Source organism: Carassius auratus, unplaced genomic scaffold (genome assembly GCF_003368295.1).
Source record: "Carassius auratus strain Wakin unplaced genomic scaffold, ASM336829v1 scaf_tig00005393, whole genome shotgun sequence".
NCBI classification, from domain to species: Eukaryota; Metazoa; Chordata; class Actinopteri; order Cypriniformes; family Cyprinidae; genus Carassius; species Carassius auratus.
The window spans coordinates 101,546-122,287 of NW_020523655.1; the positions used below are offsets into that span (position 1 = coordinate 101,546).

The 20,742-nt window shown below is 32.6% G+C and overlaps 1 protein-coding gene across 1 annotated transcript in view; it reads right to left on the reverse strand.

Moving 5' to 3' along the window:
* LOC113070927 (kelch-like protein 29) overlaps positions 1-20,742 on the reverse strand; it is a gene marked incomplete at its 5' end in the record, with an annotated part of 47,218 nt that overhangs the window by 11,670 nt on the left and 14,806 nt on the right. The window contains 2 exons of the mRNA XM_026244275.1: positions 1,688-1,881; positions 18,943-19,123. Of these exons, the coding sequence (XP_026100060.1) occupies positions 1,688-1,881; positions 18,943-19,123 (375 nt within the window). The remainder of the gene's footprint in view (positions 1-1,687; positions 1,882-18,942; positions 19,124-20,742) is intronic.

The following is a 20,742-nucleotide window of genomic DNA, read 5'->3' on the forward strand; positions in this document are numbered from 1 at the left end:
GAATCCCGAGACTGAAGAGTGAAATAGTACATTCTGGCTAAATGTACTCCAAATATGTTTTATGTTTATGTTTTACTTCCAAAAATATAAAAAAATAAAAAAGAATAGACTTTTGATGTTTCATGATTTCTATTTTTCCGCTTTTCCGTGTCCATATTTAATATAAATGATATTAAAATTATTCTTAAAGCTTTTGTTATACCATTAGATTACTTTTTATTATCATAATTTGACCAAACTCACTTTAAGACATTTTAAACTGACAGTAAAATCTAATTGGTCCAAAAATCAACCCATATAAACAAAATACATATTGTTTTATTGCATTAATGAACAATGAGCAGTAAATTTGTCTCAATATTTAATAATCTTTGTTAATGTTAGTTATGAAAAACAACTGTTTATTGTTAGTTCTCATACAGTACAGTTCTCTATACAGTGATTTTAATGCATTGGTAAATGTTGATATTAACGTTTAATAAGATTAAAACAGTAAACACTTTCAAATATTTGTCATTGTTAGTTAATTTGAACTAATCAGTGTGACTGTATATATCAAATGTCAAACGTGTCGCTGAGAAAGACTTGCAGCAGTCAGGTGGATATCCAAAATAACTTGTTTTTAGCAACTATAAATGGCAGATGAAGCTGGTTTCAGGGAGATTTGAGAGGAGCTCTGTGTGCTTTTTGAAATCCACACTTATTTCTGCACTAATGGGGAAACGCTTGCTTTTTCAGCTGCAATGAAACGCCCGAGTCCTGCTCCCGCTGCTCGGTGTCCTTCAGGGCTGCTTTTGCCACCGAGGCTGAAGAAAATAAAGTTTCTTTCCCCTTGAGTGTCCCTCCACCCACAAGCTCAGGATCTCTGAGCGTGTCAAAATGCCAAGCACTAATGAAGTCAAATACCAGTGAAATACCATGAACTTACTTTCTCAGTTTCAAAACTGTCCAATGCAAAACTTTAGACATAATATGCATCCGATGTGGGACGTGGGACTGTGCATGCATGATGCATGATGCATGATGCATGGACATTTTCTTACCTAAAATGGTTAATTTCATAGATGCAGTTCGGGTCTTTTTTTATTGCTTCTGCAACACTATATTTCTGTACATTTATATATACACTACTGTTCAAAAGTTTGGATTTTTATATATATATATATATATATATATATATATATATATATATATATATATATATATATATATATATTTTTTTTTTTTTATGCTCGCCAAGGCTGCATTTATTTGATTTAAAATACAGGTACAAAAATACAGATATTATAATGAGTTGAAATAACCGTTTTCTAAGCAAAAATGTCATTTATTCCTGTGATGTGCAGCTGAATTTTCAGCATCACATTATCCTTCAGAAATCATTTTAATATGCTGATTTGCTGCTCAATAAACATTTATGATTACTATCAATGTTGCACGAACAGTTGCGCTGATTCAGATTCTTCTGCATTCTTCACTGATTAAAAAGTCCAAAAGAATAGCATTTATTAAATCTCACACATTAATTAAATATATCCTTGTTGAATAAAAATATGAATATCATTCAAAAAATACTTCATACTGACTCCACCACTTGCGAACAGTAGTGTATATACTATACAAGCTCCCATAGGCAGCAGGTGAGGAGCAGAGTTTGCACTTCAGTAATTGTCCCGAGCGCTCTTACCGATCATTGGCGACTCAATAAAGCTCCAGGCGTTGGTTTGAGGCACATATGACTGAAGTACTCCAGCAGAGCGGCCGGCCTCGTTCACTCCTCCAAACACATAGATCTTCCCTCCACACACAGTCGCCGCCGCAGAATGGACAGGTTTGGGCAAAGGAGCCACCATCTCCCACTGGTTAGTGATGGTGTCGTACCTGGAGAGAAAATGAAACGCCATTTATCCTGGACTATCAGAAAGAGCAGAATTCAAAACACCGTTTTAGACAGAATAATGCTCTATTTGATTCTGACTGCTCTTATGTAGGGTAAAGAGTCTCACAAACACCCTGGCATACACCCAAACCCACTAACAGCACTCATATTTCTGGGATAAATGACTATTAAAGTCAGCCTGAATAAAAAGACGTGGCCCATGGATCTTTAAACGGTACCCATGGGTCGTATCAGTGAGTTTCCACTTCACGCCTGATAAAGCATCAAGAATATGAGAGTATATTGTGAGGGTTTGAATGAGTTTCTTACTGGCCCTGGGAAAATATTATTTATGAAAACTCCTGCATTTACACAAAAGTACAAAGAGATTGTATAAAAAATGCATGGCTGATTCTCCCAAATAGTGTCCCTCTCCCATTTCAAGAAGAAGACAAAAACTATTTATATATAGGATATAGAAAATTAAGGACTATTAAGATTCCTATCAAATACAAAATAATTATAAATATTTTATTATTATATATAAACATAATATACTATTAAATATTGTATGTAATATTATTTAAATAATCACTTTTAAATAAATAAACAAACTATTTTTTAATATATTTTAATGCATAACATTTAATTCTGCAATATAAAAATATATTTCATAAATATCATACATATACTTTTAAGTGTGTGCATACATTTAGTTAATTATTAAATAAGAAACATGAACAAATATAAAATTATATATATAAATATTTCATTATTATATATAAACTCATAATATGCTATTAAATATTGTATGTAATATTAATTAAATAATCACATTTAAATAAATAAACTTTTTTATTTTAATGCATAACATTTAATTCTGCAATATAAAAATATATTTCATAAATATCATGCATATAATTTTAAGTGTATGCATACATTTACTAAATTATTAAATAATAAATATTAACAAATATAAAATTATCTTTAAATTATTACAATATACAAGATATATGTATGTGCACTGCTTTAAACAATTATTTTTGTACTCAGTATTATTGTTCTTATTTTTCAGTACAAATATCTATACATTATACATTACAAGAAAAATTTACTTGAAACGCAAAATCAAATCAAATATTGAACTATCCCTTTAAATCCTGTTTTGTGAAAACTATATTAAAATGATGTGGGTTTAAACAAGAACTTAAAAATCTTAAAAGGGGATCAGAAAAATAAATGTAATTTATTTGACCCCATTGGCAGGGATTTTTTTTAGGCATCAACTCGTTTAATTTTGAAACAAGACTTCTGGGACTGTAATCTACTTCTACTTCTCAAGTTAATGTGTCATGATTTAAAATCACTTTTTTGAAGTGTGGTGCTTTTCTACAGCAAATGATCAGATGATGAAAATGGAGAATACAGGACATTGAAAATGTTTATAAATGAGTGCAAAGCTAAAAAACTGCAGTTATTTGAAACTCTTTAACAGAAGCAGAGTCTGCACATTGGTGCATGAAAGCCTCCGGCGCACCTGCCTGCTCAGTCAACTCTCTATAGACATTAAGGTGAAAATACCCTGAAATATTCCTTTAATTTATGCATGTTACTGTGCTGCGGGGTTTTGCTCGTGAGATTTGTCCTGCATTTCTCTTCAGTGAGGCGAACGAGATAAACTTCTCCAGCAATCTTCACCGCACTCGGTCTCTGTTAAAGATAAGCGAGACTCCACCGCCGTCTCCAAACACGTTTCTGCTCCTCCATTAAGACTCATAATGGTCTCAGTCAGCGAGCGCGACCGCGGCTCATTCCCTGCTCAATTTTCGCTCTCTAACATGCAATCTCCTGATGTCTCCCACCGGTCCTCCTGTAGGAATCAGAGCAGCATCTGAGCTGAAATCTGGGTTGCTCCGCTCCTCAGTAAAAATCTTGTATCATTTTGCACAATCAAAATTTACCAAGTGCTTCCAACATCTGCGAGTGTGTCCCAGGATTACATGAGGATCACGTTAAAAAGGCCACATCCAGTTAAAGAAATAAGCAGTGAAGTTGTGGAATTGATATGTTTTTGGGGGGGATTATCATACTGTATGATAATTATACAAATATATATATACATATAGTAGGGCTGCCCCCTAATAGTTCACTAACCGTTAGTCGACAAGAACAGGTTTAAGGCGGGCGTACATGGCGCAAATTCGGATGGTCAGAAGATTTTAAGTCCACGCACATGGCACGAGTGAGTTTATCTGAAAATCGTACGGACGAGATAATATACGACACGATTTTACAACCTGCGAATTCCAGAAGCAACTGCACGAAGTGAACTCGCCGTGGCGCTGCCGTCTTCCTCTTCTTCTGTGGTTTTCCTAGTTCGTGATTGGTCAACTTCAGATAAATCAACAAATCGGCTCGTTCAACCGCGCACATATCACGAATTCAAACCGATAGCTCACAAACTTTTCAGACATGTTTAAAAATTACCGGGAGGTCGGGAAGTGCTCGTAAGCCACTCTGCTCGTCTCGTAATTCATCGCAAATGATACGAGCCGCGACCATACGAGCATAAGCGATTTCCACTCGATTGAAAAAACTCGTACGAACTCGTACGACAACAAAAATCACACCGTGTACGCACGCCTTTAGTCGACCAAATTATTTTTAGTCCCTTAGTTCCAGAAAGAAAAAAAAATCCACAGAAAGTGGCCAAGTCATGCATTCTGCGATGAAAGATCGTTAACAGCTGCTCTATGCGTAAATATACAGTAGACTACATCAGCCAGGGCATCCAAACGCTCGCCTATCATTCATCGAATTCATCACATATGGATTTACTGGAACTACTAATAGTAGTTAGTAATAGCTCTAACATGAACCTATAATAATGTGCGTTGTGCACGCTGGTATGATCATCAATAATAAACTTATTTGTGAGTTACACAGGCACTTAAACAGTAATTACTACGATTTAAGGTTTATTAATATAAATGTGCAATTAGTCGACTAACCGTTTAACATGAACGACGACTGGTCGACCAGAAAAAATCTTAATAGTTGGGGGAGCCCTAATATATATATATATATATATATATATATATATATATATATATATATATGGACACACACACACACACACACACACACACATACATATATAATTTCTAAAGTGTGTTGTATTGTGCAGTTTAAGTGTGTATATCATTTTTTTTACATTTACATAATATTAATACATATATATTACACTTCTTTTAACATTGAAATATTAAATAGTATTATGTAAGATATTTTAATAATACACACAAACATTATAGTATTTATTTTTATAAAAAAACATATAAAAAATTTTTTAGGGGAAAATATTTAGTTGTTACATGATTGTTTGTTTCTACTCAATTTATTTATTAATTTTAGTACACACACACACACACACACACACATATATAAAATGCTAAAAAAAATCTAAATCAATCAATTTATTTATTTAGTAATACTCTGTTTATAATACTCTGTTTATTTTACGAAATATACGTTTTATGTATTTATTTTACGTGAGTGTGTGCGTGTACACAATCACTTCATATCACTAACCCCAAGAATTAAAAGTGTTAATAGTATGAATCATGCTTAAATGTATTAGTAGATGTTTTCCGCATAAACAGTGCTGTGTTAAAGCAGATGGCCGGTGAGCGGATATTTACTCAGAAGCGTGTGCTTCATTGTCATTAATTACACAGAGGGAGAGTGTTATCAGGACACTTCTGCCTCTTCTTTAATGAGACTTTTACAGCCGCGTACAGGAAGGAACCAATCATACGAGGCAGAGACTCGCTCGATGAAAGTGCGGTTATAAATAAAGACATCTGTGGAACAAATGAAAAATGATTATGTCTCAGTTTTCCTCATTTAAAAGGAGCCTTATACGAATTATAGCAATTAGCGATGAACCACCTGCAGTCATGTGACTTTTCTAGCATACAGTATGTGACTCTGAGGCAGATTCTGCTTTAATTAGCCGGAATTGTTTTCTTCTTTGTCTTATGATGAGAAATCCAGGTGAAAATTATTTTTCTCTCTTTGCTAATCTATAAAACGTACATATACAATGTCATTAACTCGCAGCCATCTGCTTCCATAAATAACAAGAACAGTTATACTTTTTAAAGTTAACTTGAGTTACACAACTTAAACAATAAGCCTGTCAATTAACTGACTTTCTATGCTCTGGCAGTCACCTAGAACATTATTATTATTATTATTACCAAAAATAATCAAACATTTTGGCTGACTGAAATAACACTGAAATATATTTTAATATTAGATAAAAAATGAAATCTAAAGTAAAAATTTAAAATATTGCCTTGGCATTACTGAACTGAAAAACATTTGTGTCAAAGCACTAAACTTACTTACTGGAAATAAACTGCACTTTAACTAAAAATAAGAAACTAAGAAACTAAGAAACTAAGAAACACTGATGTCAAGTAAAAAAAAATAATAATTAAAAAAAAATCTTAATTTTTTACTTCTTAAAAAAAAAAAAAAAAAAAAAAAAAAAAAAAAAATATATATATATATATATATATATATATATATATATATATATATATATATATATATATATATATATATATATATATATATATATATATATATATATATATATATATATATAATATAGAAATCAAATTCAAAAAGTAAAATAGAAACAAAACAGAAATCAAAGCTAATTCATAAATATTAATAAAAGGTGTGACAAGTATATAAATGATATAAAAATAACATAAAATAACACTGATTTTAAATGTGCCTAAAATGTTTGGTTTATATTATGTTCCATTATTGTGCTTTATACTAATTATAATACTATTTATTTACTCATTTACTTGTTTATTTTAATATAACTTATGCATCGGTTTTTAATCAATCTCATTTATTTGTTTTATCTATTGGCAACCAGTTAACCATATATGCCATTACCAATCACATTCAAACTTGAAATAAAATAATCCACTTTGAAAATAGAACTTGTTTTTGAAAACTTTTTTTTTGTCATGTCAACATTGAAAGTATGTCATAACACATTTTTAATTTTCCTGTTCTAGTCATCTATTTCTTACTCTCATCGTGAGAAACCTGAGAGGCTCACAAAAACTTTCCCTCATTGACTTGTTGTTAATTAGCATTTGGTTCTATAAATATCAGTCACCTTCATATTTATTTTGGTGGTGTCTGTAAATGACTCAACTTAAGCAAACAGGCTGATGTTGCTCCCGCAGCGTTCACAGTGCTGTAAAACCTGCTGTGAATTCTCTGAGTGACAGGTGAGCAGAATAACTCGCATGCAAACACGCCTGCAGCCGAGGCAGATGGGACGGTTAGATTTCACATGAACATGTGCTGAAGCAGCGAGTCGACGGTCAGTCAAACCCGTGACACTCATGATGCCGTATCTTCATCTACGGTTACTCAGGCCTCGTCTCTGCGCCAGTGACTTTAATAAAAAAAGAGTCTGCGCTGAGCTCAAACAGGAAACTCAAATTAGTGAAAGAGGACATACAATAAAAAATAATTTTTAAAAATTATATATATTTTTGTCTCTCTCTCTCTCTCTCTCTCTGTCTCTCTCTCTCTCTCTCTATATATATATATATATATATATATATATATAAGTGCTTTTAAATGATTAATCATGATCAATCAAATCCAAAATAAAAGTTTATTTACAAAATATATGTGTGAGAACTGTGTACACACACAGGCATGCATATGTTTAAGAAAAATACATTTAAATATTAACATATAAATTATATGAACAAATACATGTAAATATTTTCAAAATATGTATTGTATGTGTGTGTATTTATATAAATATACAAAGTACACACACATATATTATGTGAACAACAACTTAATTTGGATACATTTTGATACATGACTACCAAACAAACAGCTTTTGCTTTAGTCAACACAGATATGTTTGTTTGTTTCCTGCAAAAGTCTGACACCCAGAACAACAGAGCCAACACAGAGCACAGGAGGAATACACACTCACACACACCCCCCATTAACACCCCTCTCTCTCTCTCTCTCTCTCACACACACACACACACACACACACACCATTAACACCCCCCCCCACACACACACACACACACAGACACACACACACAGTCTATACACTTACATGGACAAACAAAGGTTGCTCTTCTAGAAGTACCACAAATGGCTTTATATATATATATATATATATATATATATATATATATATATATATATATATATATATATATATATATTTTTTTTTTTTTTTTTTTTTTTTTTTTTCACATAAATCATGCCAAACCCTTTAAGACACCTTGGATTAACATGTTAATTTATTGCAGACCTATGAATATTCAGTTCTTCTCTAATCACTAATTATTCAGTAGAAGACTAACTTTCTTAAAGTGATAGCGCACCCATTAATTACAAATTTCTTTAGAACACAAAAGGAAATATTCTGAAGAGTGCTGTGTTCCAAACACCCCAGTGACCCCAGTTTACTTTTTAAAAAATATCTTCCTTTGTGTTCTACTAATTGTTATTTTAGCATTATGTGTGATTATTAAAAGTATTTAATCATATTTTGAATCAACATTGTCTTTATATTTTAAGCTTAAACAGTATTTTAATTTGTTTCCTTTTTGTATTTAGTTTTTTTTTTTTTTGTCATTTATTTTATCTTTTTATATTTCTAGCTGTTTCTATTTCTAATTCTAGGTTTTTTCTATTTCTATAATTAAATGATATATATATATATATATATATATAGCGTGATTTTTTTTTGTTTATGGATTTTTTTTTTTACATGTATAAATCAGCATATTTTAAAAGAGATACAGCATTTACTGCTATGGTACTGCATAAAATAAAATAAAAATAAATTAATTAATTAATACATATTTAGGTTTTCAAATAATATTATAATTTATTTTATTTCAGCTTTCAATTAAAGAAAACTTTTAATTCCTTTAGTTTTAGTTTAGTTAACAATAACACTTGTCTCACAAAAGAAAATGCAAATTACGGCTTTGGAACAATATGAGCGTGTGCAGATAATCACAAACATGTTTCAGTGGTGACCTTTAAGAAAGTAAGCACAGTAAAAACTGATTTCATGTTGAATCACAGTTAGATGCACTTTAAATGTGACCTCGAACTGTAGTGACTGCACTTTAGCAAGTTTAAACGTGTCAGTCAGGTAACAATGATAAACTGGGCCAAGGTTACAACACAGGAACTTGTGTCATTTCTTGAGCACTTCAGTGAACAAGAGAGTCAAAATACAGATGGACTTTCCATTTGTCTTGGTAAAAGTAGGTCACATTCAGCACGGAGAAGACCAAAACATGGAGAAAGTGCTCTAAAACCTGTAGCATCGCCACGTGAAACAATAACACGAGGATTTCTCAAGACAACTTGGTTTTGAAAAGATGTAGTTGTGCACATCCCTATCATCGTTTGCTGGGTATTGAGGGCGAGCGACCTGAGGGGCGTCTGGCATCATTACTGGAGCAGATCGCCATCCATCCATCAGTGAGAGACGGGATTAGAGAGTCACGCCAGGCCAAAAGCACACACACATACACACACACACACACGGCCAGTCACAGACCTTTCTATATATAATCCATCCAGCTCTGGAGCGGCTCCCGTGTCAAGGTTACGTCTGCTCTCTCTTTGAGCGGCGCTCTGCTCTGCTGTAAAGGCCGTAAATCTGCCGGAGGGAGCCGCTGATCAATGTCTTCCCATCTCCATCCGTTATGTTTTTCCTTAAAATACATGGCCAGCGCTGCGGTCTAATCACTTTCCCTCATCTGAGAGGTAGACGGCTGATGTACGGTCCAGCTGCGAGTTTGAAAACCAGCCAAAACACACGAGACCCATTGATCTCTTCAGATCTCTTTGCCAGATTGATTGTGATAAACGCCTTTGCCCCTTCAGTATAATACAGCAGGTTGTAGAGGAATATGGTCATGCATCTTTTAGTGTCTAAAGACAGCGAAGCCAATATTATCATTAGTGTAATGTTATTTAATGAATAATGATACATATATATACATATGACTCCCGGAGTCAATTATTCCGCTTATACTAAGGTTACCACATCTCTAGACATCGATCAGATGATATATTTAAAGGGATTCGTCCGGTTTTTGTACCTAAATCTCTATTGTGAGTAGGATTATTTCTTCCGCTTCTCATCCAATGCCTCTTTAGCTAGTACCAAAACCTCATTTTAAAGCTGGTAACGGAGGCTTGAGCCGTTGATAGCATTCTAATGCAGTTATGAATGAATGTGATAAGGAACTGTAATGCGGTCAAGAAAGCTGCGTGGAACTACGTTCGCCGTGCATTTTCCAGAAAATAATTGCACACCTCAGAACGTTCGTCAGCCAATCAGATTCAAGCGTAGTATAAATATATTATAATGCACAAAGCTGATTGGGTGGCGCTTCATAGTACACACGGAAAACGGCCCAAAACATACAACAAAATCAACCTAGGAGTTTTTGAAGGTACAAAAGTGGAATATTCTTCAATGGCCAAATCAGTCTCCTGATCTGAACCCGATTGAGCTGCATTTCACTCGCTGGAGACAAAACTAAAGGCAGAAAAAAGCCACAAACAAACAACCACTGAAGTCCGCTTCAGTAAAGACCTGGCAAAACATCACAAAGAAGAAGAAACCCAGTCTCTGCTGATGTCCATGAGTCTAGACTTCAAAGAATTCTCAACAAAATATTACACATTTACAATTTATTTATGCTTAGGCCTATATTAAGTTGTCCAGTTTCATTTAAGCCCTTGTAAATATGGGACTTTGTGTATAAAAATATTTGTAACTCCTAAGCTTTTTAAACCTGGTAACGGAGCTCAAAGATCTAAGACTTTTTTTCTATTTACACAAAAGGCTTATTTATCTCAAATATTGTTCACAAATCTGTCTAAAACTATGTTTGTGAGCACTTCTCCTTCGCCGAGATACCTGCATAACTGATGTAGAAATAATGCAGGAATGAGCCACATCTGTCCATGAAACAGCTTTTGAGTCAACTGTCCAATTATTTATGGTCCACTGAAAAAGGGGCAGGTACACATTAAAGAGCTGTAATTCCTAAACATTTCCTCCAATATTGATGTGAATTCCATCAAATTAAAGTTCAGATCGTGCACTTTAATTATACTATATTATACATTATATATCTGTAGCTTGAATATGTTTTGGTCAACAGCTAATATAATAAAATATGTGCCTAAACGTACACACACACCCTTGAGTTGTAGATGTTGCATCACTATTAAAATATGCTGCTTTCTGATTTAAATTAAAATCATTACAATAATGTGACTTGCTTTTGACAACAATGGGTTCTTTTTTTTTTTTTTTGCATCAGGGAAAATGATAAATGTGTGTAATTTTCATAAATAGCACAATTTAAAAAAGAAAATCTAAAAGCCTATTGAAAGGGTAACACTCTAGCAACCATCCATTAAAACCATTCTAGAAACAATGTAGCAACCTTGAGGCAAACTCATATTTTCATCATAAAGTGTAAAAGAAGTAAAGGAAAAAATACCATTACAAAAATATTATATGCATTTGCATTGTATATGAAATGCTCAAGTTAAAATCTAAAGGGAGAATTTGAACATACATTTTTCTGCTTTTGAAACTGTTTTTAATGAGTCCTGAGAGGTGGTTTATAATTAAAAGATCACAGAAAATGGCTACATTAGCAGGTCAAGAGTATTTTTGAGTCTATTCATTGACCAAATAAGCTGAATAAATATTGCATGAATGATAAACTGATGTTAACGGAAATCAGTCCAAGGTCAATGTCTGTGATTTCCCAGAACAACCTGAAAAAAAAACCTTCAATTAGACACAAGCGGAAAAGAAATCACAGGATGTCATCAGGCCGGCTTTGACAAAATTATCACTCGCCAAGTGCCAAATGTGAGGAAAAAATTCACTAATAAATATGTATAAAATTCACACACCATTAGAAAGTGTTAAAAAGTTAATTTTAGACTTTGCCTTCAACCAACCTGCGCAAATGTCACGAGGAAACCAACTTCAAATGTTTCCAATTAATTTGTTTATATATATATATATATATATATATATATATATATATATATATTTCTGATCCCTTTACATCAGTGTTATTTTAGTGCTTGACTAATATAGTTTTATTAAAATGTTTTTTATTAATATTTCAAAATCGTATAAATTTTTTTATATGTTCTGTTGTTTATTTTTATTGATATTTTTATTTTTAATAATATATGGAAATATTTATTTAATTTATAAATGTTTATTACATATATATATATATATATATATATATATATATATATATATATATATATATATATATATATATATATATATATATATATATATATATATACACATTAGGGCCGGGACTCGATTAAAAAAATTAATCTAATTAATTAGAGGCTTTGTAATTAATTAATCGAAATTAATCGCATTTTAATCGCATATAAATATTTGACCTGAGAACAGTGAGAAGTAATTTTTTTCACATGGATTTATAGTATACGATTGAATAATGACTGAATACATAAGCTTAAGCAACAAAATCTTGTTTATTTTTGTTCAACCAAGTCTAGCAGACCACTGCAATTTTTGCCATGAAGTGTAGCAATAGCATATTTAGAAACAATTTAGAAATAGTACATTTCAGAAATTCAGGAAGCTTATAGGTGCTGGAACCTTCTGTAAAGTGTTTTTTAAGTAAAACACAATACTGTCAATTACATTCAGAACATTGGAAACACTGACTATTAGAAAACATCTCTCTGTTGCTTCAGAGGCCATAACATACTAAGTCCAACTCTCAATAACCTTGGCCAAAACAATAAAGAGTTCAACATAAACTGTTGCATCAACAAAATAATACATAGTTCAACATAAAGTGTAAAGTCCACGCTAGCTGCTATATGTTTTGCGTTGAGGTGATACTTGAGGCTCGATGTGTGCTGCGGTGATATACGAACGCTAGTTGGTGCTCCAGTATAATCGGTCCCGCCGAAACTCATCCAGTGAGAAACGTTCCGCAGTGCAAAAATAAGTTATAAAAAATGCGGGAATTTTTTTTTCTGTAATTAATTAATCTTAGTTAACGCATTATTTTTTGTGTAATTAATTAATCTCAATTAACGCGTTAAAGTCCCGGCCCTAATATATATATATATATATATATATATATATATATATATATATATATATATATGATTTATAAATTATATATTATTTTTTAATTATTTAGTTGATTTAGTTTCAGCTTTCTATAACCCCGGTGCACACAAACAGAGGACAATGACATGTCCTGCATGACAACATAGTTCATATCTCATCCTCTCCTACAGCACAAAATTCAATCCGATCCAGAGATAAACAGATGTTTTCGATCGACTACGTATCTGCAATGATCCAAAAAACAGTGGGTACGATTAGTCTTTCCATGAGGCTCCGTGTGCACCAAAACAAACAAACAGCTACAGGAGTCACTCCAGCTCCGGCTGGAACAGACAGCCATCAAAGACGCTGAATTTCCCGAAATAAATACAGTGCTTGAGCAGCAGAGGACTGTTTTTATCATGTTTGGACGAACCGCAGCGGATCATTGACGCAGAGGAAACGAACGGATCAGGAGATGCCCATTAAATGCCAGCTGTGGCCTCACAAAGTGCACAACGGTCTAAAGAGAATAAAGACACTGCTATGATAAAGCTACTTTAGAAAGACTGTAACCACCCCGTGCAGACAGTGAGATCTTTACAATGGCATGCACTGTATAACAATGTTTTTGAAAGACGTTTCATCAGCTGAACGCACTGTACTTCAGTCCCTCACGGCCTCGTTTTCATTCCTGTCAAAAATTACCCTGACTAAGAGACAAAGAGAGCTCCACATAAAAAAAATACTGTAATTTGTGTCCCGTCTTGTCATGGTCTGAAAATGCACTTGGTCGGAGAGGAAGTACGGCAGAGATGAAGGCGAGCTATCAGCTCTTTAATCCCATGCTGTGTTGGGTTTTCACGGTGGGACGCTCTATCTCTGAACGGCACAATGACCGCCGACTCGCAGAAACACGCTCCATTCATTAGAAAGCAACTATACTTGTACTTTGGTCTCGTCCTCTGGGAAACCACTCAAAGATCTTCATGAAACCAAAAGCATTTAAAAACCTAAACATCCCCTATACCATCATTAATATTGCTCAAAATTCAGTGTCAGGGATTTGGACCTAATCCTAAATCTCCTTTGCTCATCCGGGATTAATTTATTTGAGCAAAAATATCCCGAAATCAGTAACGTTTGTTGAATTTTATTACAATTCCGAGTAAGTGTTCACTATGTGGATATATTTTAAAATGTAAATTATTAATGTGATGCAAAGCTGAATTTTAACCCTTTAACTGCCACACCCCTTTTTGAACGTAGATGTGATTTGAAAATGGCTTACACAGAATGAATTTTGAGATTTTAAGCTTTCAATTGATTTATATTTTATTATGATTTCTAAAATATGAAAGTGAAAAAGGCAGTAATTTTTTGGTGTTTTTTTAAGGGTGCACTCTTGTCTTAAATTAAGCTATTACTCTTCCTACATCATTTGTAACAAAAACAGCGATAAAATATCTATTTCGGAATCTTCGACCTTTCCAACGATAAATAGTTTGTCATGATTAGATTCATATTTAATTGTAACATAGAGAAGTAAACTGACAGTAAACTCCAGTCTTCAGTGTCACATGATCTTCAGAAATCATTCAATTATGCAGATCCGCTGCTAAAGAAACATTTCTGATTATTATTAATGACAAAAACAGTTATATTTTTGTGGATATTGTGATAAAGTTTTTAGGATTCTTTGAGGAATACATTATTTTTATTATTATTTTTGAAACATCATAAATGCCTTTACTCTCATTTTAATAAACTGAATTTGTCCTTGCTGAATAAAATAAAATAAAATTCTTAAAAAAAAAAAAAAAAAATATATATATATATATATATATTCCTTTAATTAAATAAATAAATAAAACATGAATTTATTTTTCACATTCAAATAATTAAAGAATAAACTAATATATAAATTAAAACCTTGGAATGGAACTTTTTCTTCTTTGGATTAACACACACTGCTGAATCATTCACATTAATAACAGGAATGTGTATTAATAAAGTTAATAGAGTTAATTTCATGCTTAGGATTTCAAGTTTACAGCATGCACTTGGTGATCCATGTTGATGATGTTTTTAGCTGAATAGCAATAATCAAAACAATATTTCCTTTTTAGTAACTGACTACATAACATACCTATTATATCAGAGCACATTCCAGTTCAGATTTAGAGCTTTAATTGGAGCATTTGGCTTTAGCGAGCATCACGCAAGCATTGTGAGAGTGATAAAGTCATGACTGCATGACACCGAGAAAATAAACTCCCTAGAGCCGCTGCTCACCCCTCGCCCCTCGTTTTAACTCCCGCTCCTACACTAATTTCAGAGCTAAAGACATGGAAAGACAGCTCAAAGTGCGAGACTGTGGCTTTATGACCAGAGTCCATCATAAAACAGCAATTAAACAGTAAGTGTTGCTGATTGGGCTGGAACGGGGCACGCTGTCAGGATCATCAGCATCCTCTCGGAGGGCTGGACTCGAGGGGTGTGGTATTTCAAGACTGCGAAAGGTTAGGAGACGCACGCCGTCGGACACCACGATTAGTAGCAGGCTTCAGTGCACAAATATGACATTTGATGAGCCGGTGTGAACATGTGGTGCAAATACACAAGCTGTGTTTGTGTATAATGCCGTCAAAATGAGAATTCCTTCGCCCACTAAATACAGCTGTCTCAACACGAGCGGCATGCCACGGAGCTCCACTTCATGCACATTTCAGAAATTAAAAATGCAATGATCACGCTATTAGGTTCAGTACTTGTACTCATTAAAATGCATGCAACAATTATGGTAAATAAAATGGAGATGCTCAGTAATGGCCGAAAACTTCATGCAAATCTTTCCTTTCTGTAGCAGTCTACATTCTGTAACAAGGAAATTAAATTTACCATACCTTTTTGACTTTGCTAATCCTGATTATTAACAATAATAATCACAAATCGCATAAAATATTAGGATTTTACATATTATTTTACATTTTTGCCCTGATTGGATGGTAATATATATATATAAATAAATAACATGCACTAATGAATTCTGCAAAATGAGACCAGGAATGACACTGGCATTAAAAATGCGATTGAATGGGGGGGTGGGGGGGTCGGGTCTTATTTCTCTTTTTTTTCTGCAAATGATGAATCCTTCAGAACAAGACCAAGAATGTGCATTAAGAAAGTAAATAGAGCCCATTTATTTTCCTGCAGACTTGACAGCATACACTGGAATACAATTCAGACATTATGGACGAAAGCTTGATATCAGCTTCATTACAGTGCTAATGGACTTGTACTCACTAATACTTATAATATTTGTAGTAAATGCAATTGAGATGCTCAGTACAGTCAGTAACTATGCAAATCTTTCTTCTTTGTGGCATTAAAATGACTGAAAACCAGCCAAACAAGTAGCCTACTTGCATAATGTTACCAATCACTCGCTATTTCATTTATTCACTTAACTTGCACTAGCAAAAAAATAAATAAATCGCCTTTGCAATTAGAGAGGTGCATATATCCTCAATTCCAAAACCCACCGAGCTGCATCCACAGGGAGCCTTTTAAAACACGCTCCGAGATGCCCGTTCAGCCAAAATTGAACAAAAACATCACAAATATCCTTCGGGGAGAATGAACTGTGACAAGCTTTTATTTATTCTAGGTGTTGTTTGTCTGTTATTTACATTTGGCTTCTTTTAGGCTCATTAGTCATCAAATCCTCTGGAAACTCCACAGATGTTATGAAGGTTGCAGATACAGACGTGCAGTTTTCTCTCTCACCGAGCCCCAGAGCAGCTCACAAGTTTACTTGAGTTCTGACGTGACCAGGCAGCTGTAGACAGTTTACAGCAAAGCAACTCACTGAGTTTCCAAACAGAGCCGTAAAATATAAGAGCGATTCGATGACAAACATCACCTTGCTGCTGCTCCCCATCGGCCCGACTGACTGAAGACATCATGTGATCACAGTACATGTCATGCTTCAGAGCGTGAAACTGCTGGTAGGATGGATGGTGGGCTATAAATTAGGAGTCAGCGGGGTGCAGTGGGCGGTCTCTCTCTCTCACAAGCCCACTAACAAACCTCCGGGCTTCTGTCAATCAAACCCAGTCTCAGTCTCATTCGTACTGCACACATCAACGGTAAAGATCAGAGAAATGACCGGCTTTAATGCAGTTTCAGAATCTTGTAGAAAACCATCGTGATACTGATGACATCAGCTTATCTGCATGATTTTGCCTTTTGACAAAAAGCTATTGAATCCAATATATTGGATATAAAAAAAAGAAAAAGGTAATTCTAAAAAAAAAAAAAAAATCCAGTATATTGAAAAACCTGTCAGACTGACATTTAAAATGATGCAATATATAGGCTACAAATATATTATATATATATATATATATATATATATATATAGAATTTTTCGATATTGAATAGAGTATATTGAAAATATTCCGTATATATCTTGCATTTATTACAAGTATATAAAAAAATACCAAATTAATAAAACGACAAAAAATGACACATATCTATAGCTGTTTTTGAAAAATTATATATGTATATATTTGTAAATGTAAAATATTTATATAAATTATTTGTAATACATTCTATTAAATTAGTTTTTGTATTCACACAAAAACTTAGTATGGTACAAGAAATAAACTAAATAATATAAACAATATTTTTATATGTAAAATAAAATAGATTTGCAATTTACAATATTTTATGATTTTGTGCCTTAAAAAAATCTAATTTTATATACCTATACACATATATTTATATATATATATATATATATATATATATATATATATATATATATATATACATACATACATACATACATACATACATACATACATACATACATACATACATACATACATACATACATACATACATACATACATACATACATACATACATACATACATACATACATACATACATACATACATACATACATACATACATACATACATACATACATACATACATACATACATACATACATACATACATACATACATACATACATACATACATACATACATACATACATACATACATACATACATATATATATATATATATATATATATATATATATAATATAATATTTGTAGTAAATGCAATTTACACCTGTCTGACTGACATGTAAAGTTTATATATATATATATATATATATATATATATATATATAAACTTTACATGTCAGTCAGACAGCCTTTTGTAAAAAGAAAAAAATTAAACTAAAATGGAGCATTTGTTGAAAAAAAAAAAAGAAGAAAAAAGAAGTTTGACTAATGGAAGTTATTTTCAGTCAGAATAAGCTATACTCTGTGAAGCTCAGCTTCATGCTGATAGACAAAAATCTGGCTTCACAAGACCAGAATAAAGAGCTGAGAAAAGCACTGAGATCTTAGTGCCAGAAGAATGAATACAAATTGATTCTTCATGTCATAAGAGTGATTCTGCATGTAGAAATAAGTATATTTCAATATTGCAGACTATAAAACGGTTTTCAAATTTCAAATTTCCATCATCATCCCTCGTTGTTTCGACATTCTGTTCCTTTTAAAGCGACTGAGTGGGTCACGACCTCAGTGTAACGGTCGATGAAAGACCGCAGCGAAACCCAATCCAATCTCCCCCATGCATCTGTGTCACCAAAATACTCCCTCCATACTTCAGCACAGATCCAATGATCAGATCGGCTCCCGGCTCAGAAAGAGCTGACCACAGGTTTATCTCAAACAGCTAATGGCTTCCAATCAGATGTTTAATTCAAACAGCATGGTACCTTTCCACATTATCCAGGTTCCCGTCCACTCCGAGTCCTCCGATGGTGTAAAGCTTGCCGTCGTACACCACGCTGTTGTGCCGGCAGCGCGGGACTGTCATCCGTGACACCAGATTCCAATTATCCAGCAGGGACATGTAGCACCACACGTCTGCCAGCGTGACTCCAGACTCAGTGCCACCTAAAGAGGGTTCGAGCCCAAACAAATGAGTGCTGAAGTCTCCATTTACACCCTCCAACATCACACCTCCATTAAAACACAGAAACACATAAAACAACACCAGCATCTCGCTCTCTCAGGGATTCAGCTTGAGCTCCATTTTAGTTTAGTTTAGAGACAGACACATGTTTATAATATAAAAGTTGAATATTTTATAAATCGAATTATACAAGAAATCGCCATGAATTATATTATTTATATTATATAAACAAATCAATGCAACTTTATATTTTTCCATTTCTATCTTTAGACTGATAACCTTTTTGAGATTCTATACATATATTTATTTATCTCTTACAAAATAAAGTGAAAAATATATTTATTTATCTATACAATTTAAAATAACTGTTTTTAAATTTATTATACTTTAAATGATCATTTATTTCTGTGATGCAAAGCTGAATTTTTAGGATCATTATCACATGATCCTTTAGAAATCATTCTAATATGATGATTCATTATCAAAGTTGGAAACAGTTCTGCTGCTTAATATTTTTACAGAACATGTGATACTTTTTTAGGATACTTTGATGAATAAAAACAAATACATGTGACACTGAAGGCTGTAGGAATGATGCTGAAAATTCAGCTTTGCATCACAGGAATAAATTATTATTTTAAAGTATATTCAAATAGAAAACTATTATTTTAAGTTCTAATAATATTTCACAATATTACAGTTTTTTCTGTATTTTTGATCAAATAAATGCAGCCTTGATGAGCAGAAGAAACCTCTTTCAAAACATTAAAAATAGTAATGTTTTTATACTAGTATATATATATATATATATATATATATATATATATATATATATATATATATATAGTAATAAAAATATATAAATATTTTATTTTATTTATTTTACATTTAAATAAAACTTTTATAATATATAAGTAAACAAGTAAATCTTCAAATCTTTAATATTCTTTATATATTTTTCTCCGCATTCATTTTATTCTGTTCATATTTTTTGTGGTGTGACAGACATGCTAAAAAATTAATGTAAAAAAAACAATTGTTTAACAGCATTTTACTATTTCTTTTAAAGTTATGCATGTTGATTTTGTGAGCTCATATTAATTAAAAGACTGCATGGAATATTTGTCACATACCAGAATCATTTAAAATAAATTACAAAACAAAAGGAACATATTATTTAAAAAATTTACAGTACATAACAGCAACACAGGACATACACTTTCCTTTTTACGATTATAATAAATGAAATCTTAAAATCTCGATGTACCTAGGTTTGTTATACACTACTCACATACACTTTCCTTTTTACGATTATAATAAATGAAATCTTAAAATCTCGATGTACCTAGGTTTGTTATACACTACTCACATACACTTTCCTTTTTACGATTATAATAAATGAAATCTTAAAATCTCGATGTACCTAGGTTTGTTATACACTACTCACATACACTTTCCTTTTTACGATTATAATAAATGAAATCTTAAAATCTTGATGTCCCTAGCTTTCTTATACACTACTCACATACACTTTTGACAAACAAATTGCTGCAGCAGCTTTAGAAGCGTCATCTTTCCTGCGCTATTGATTTATTCCTAC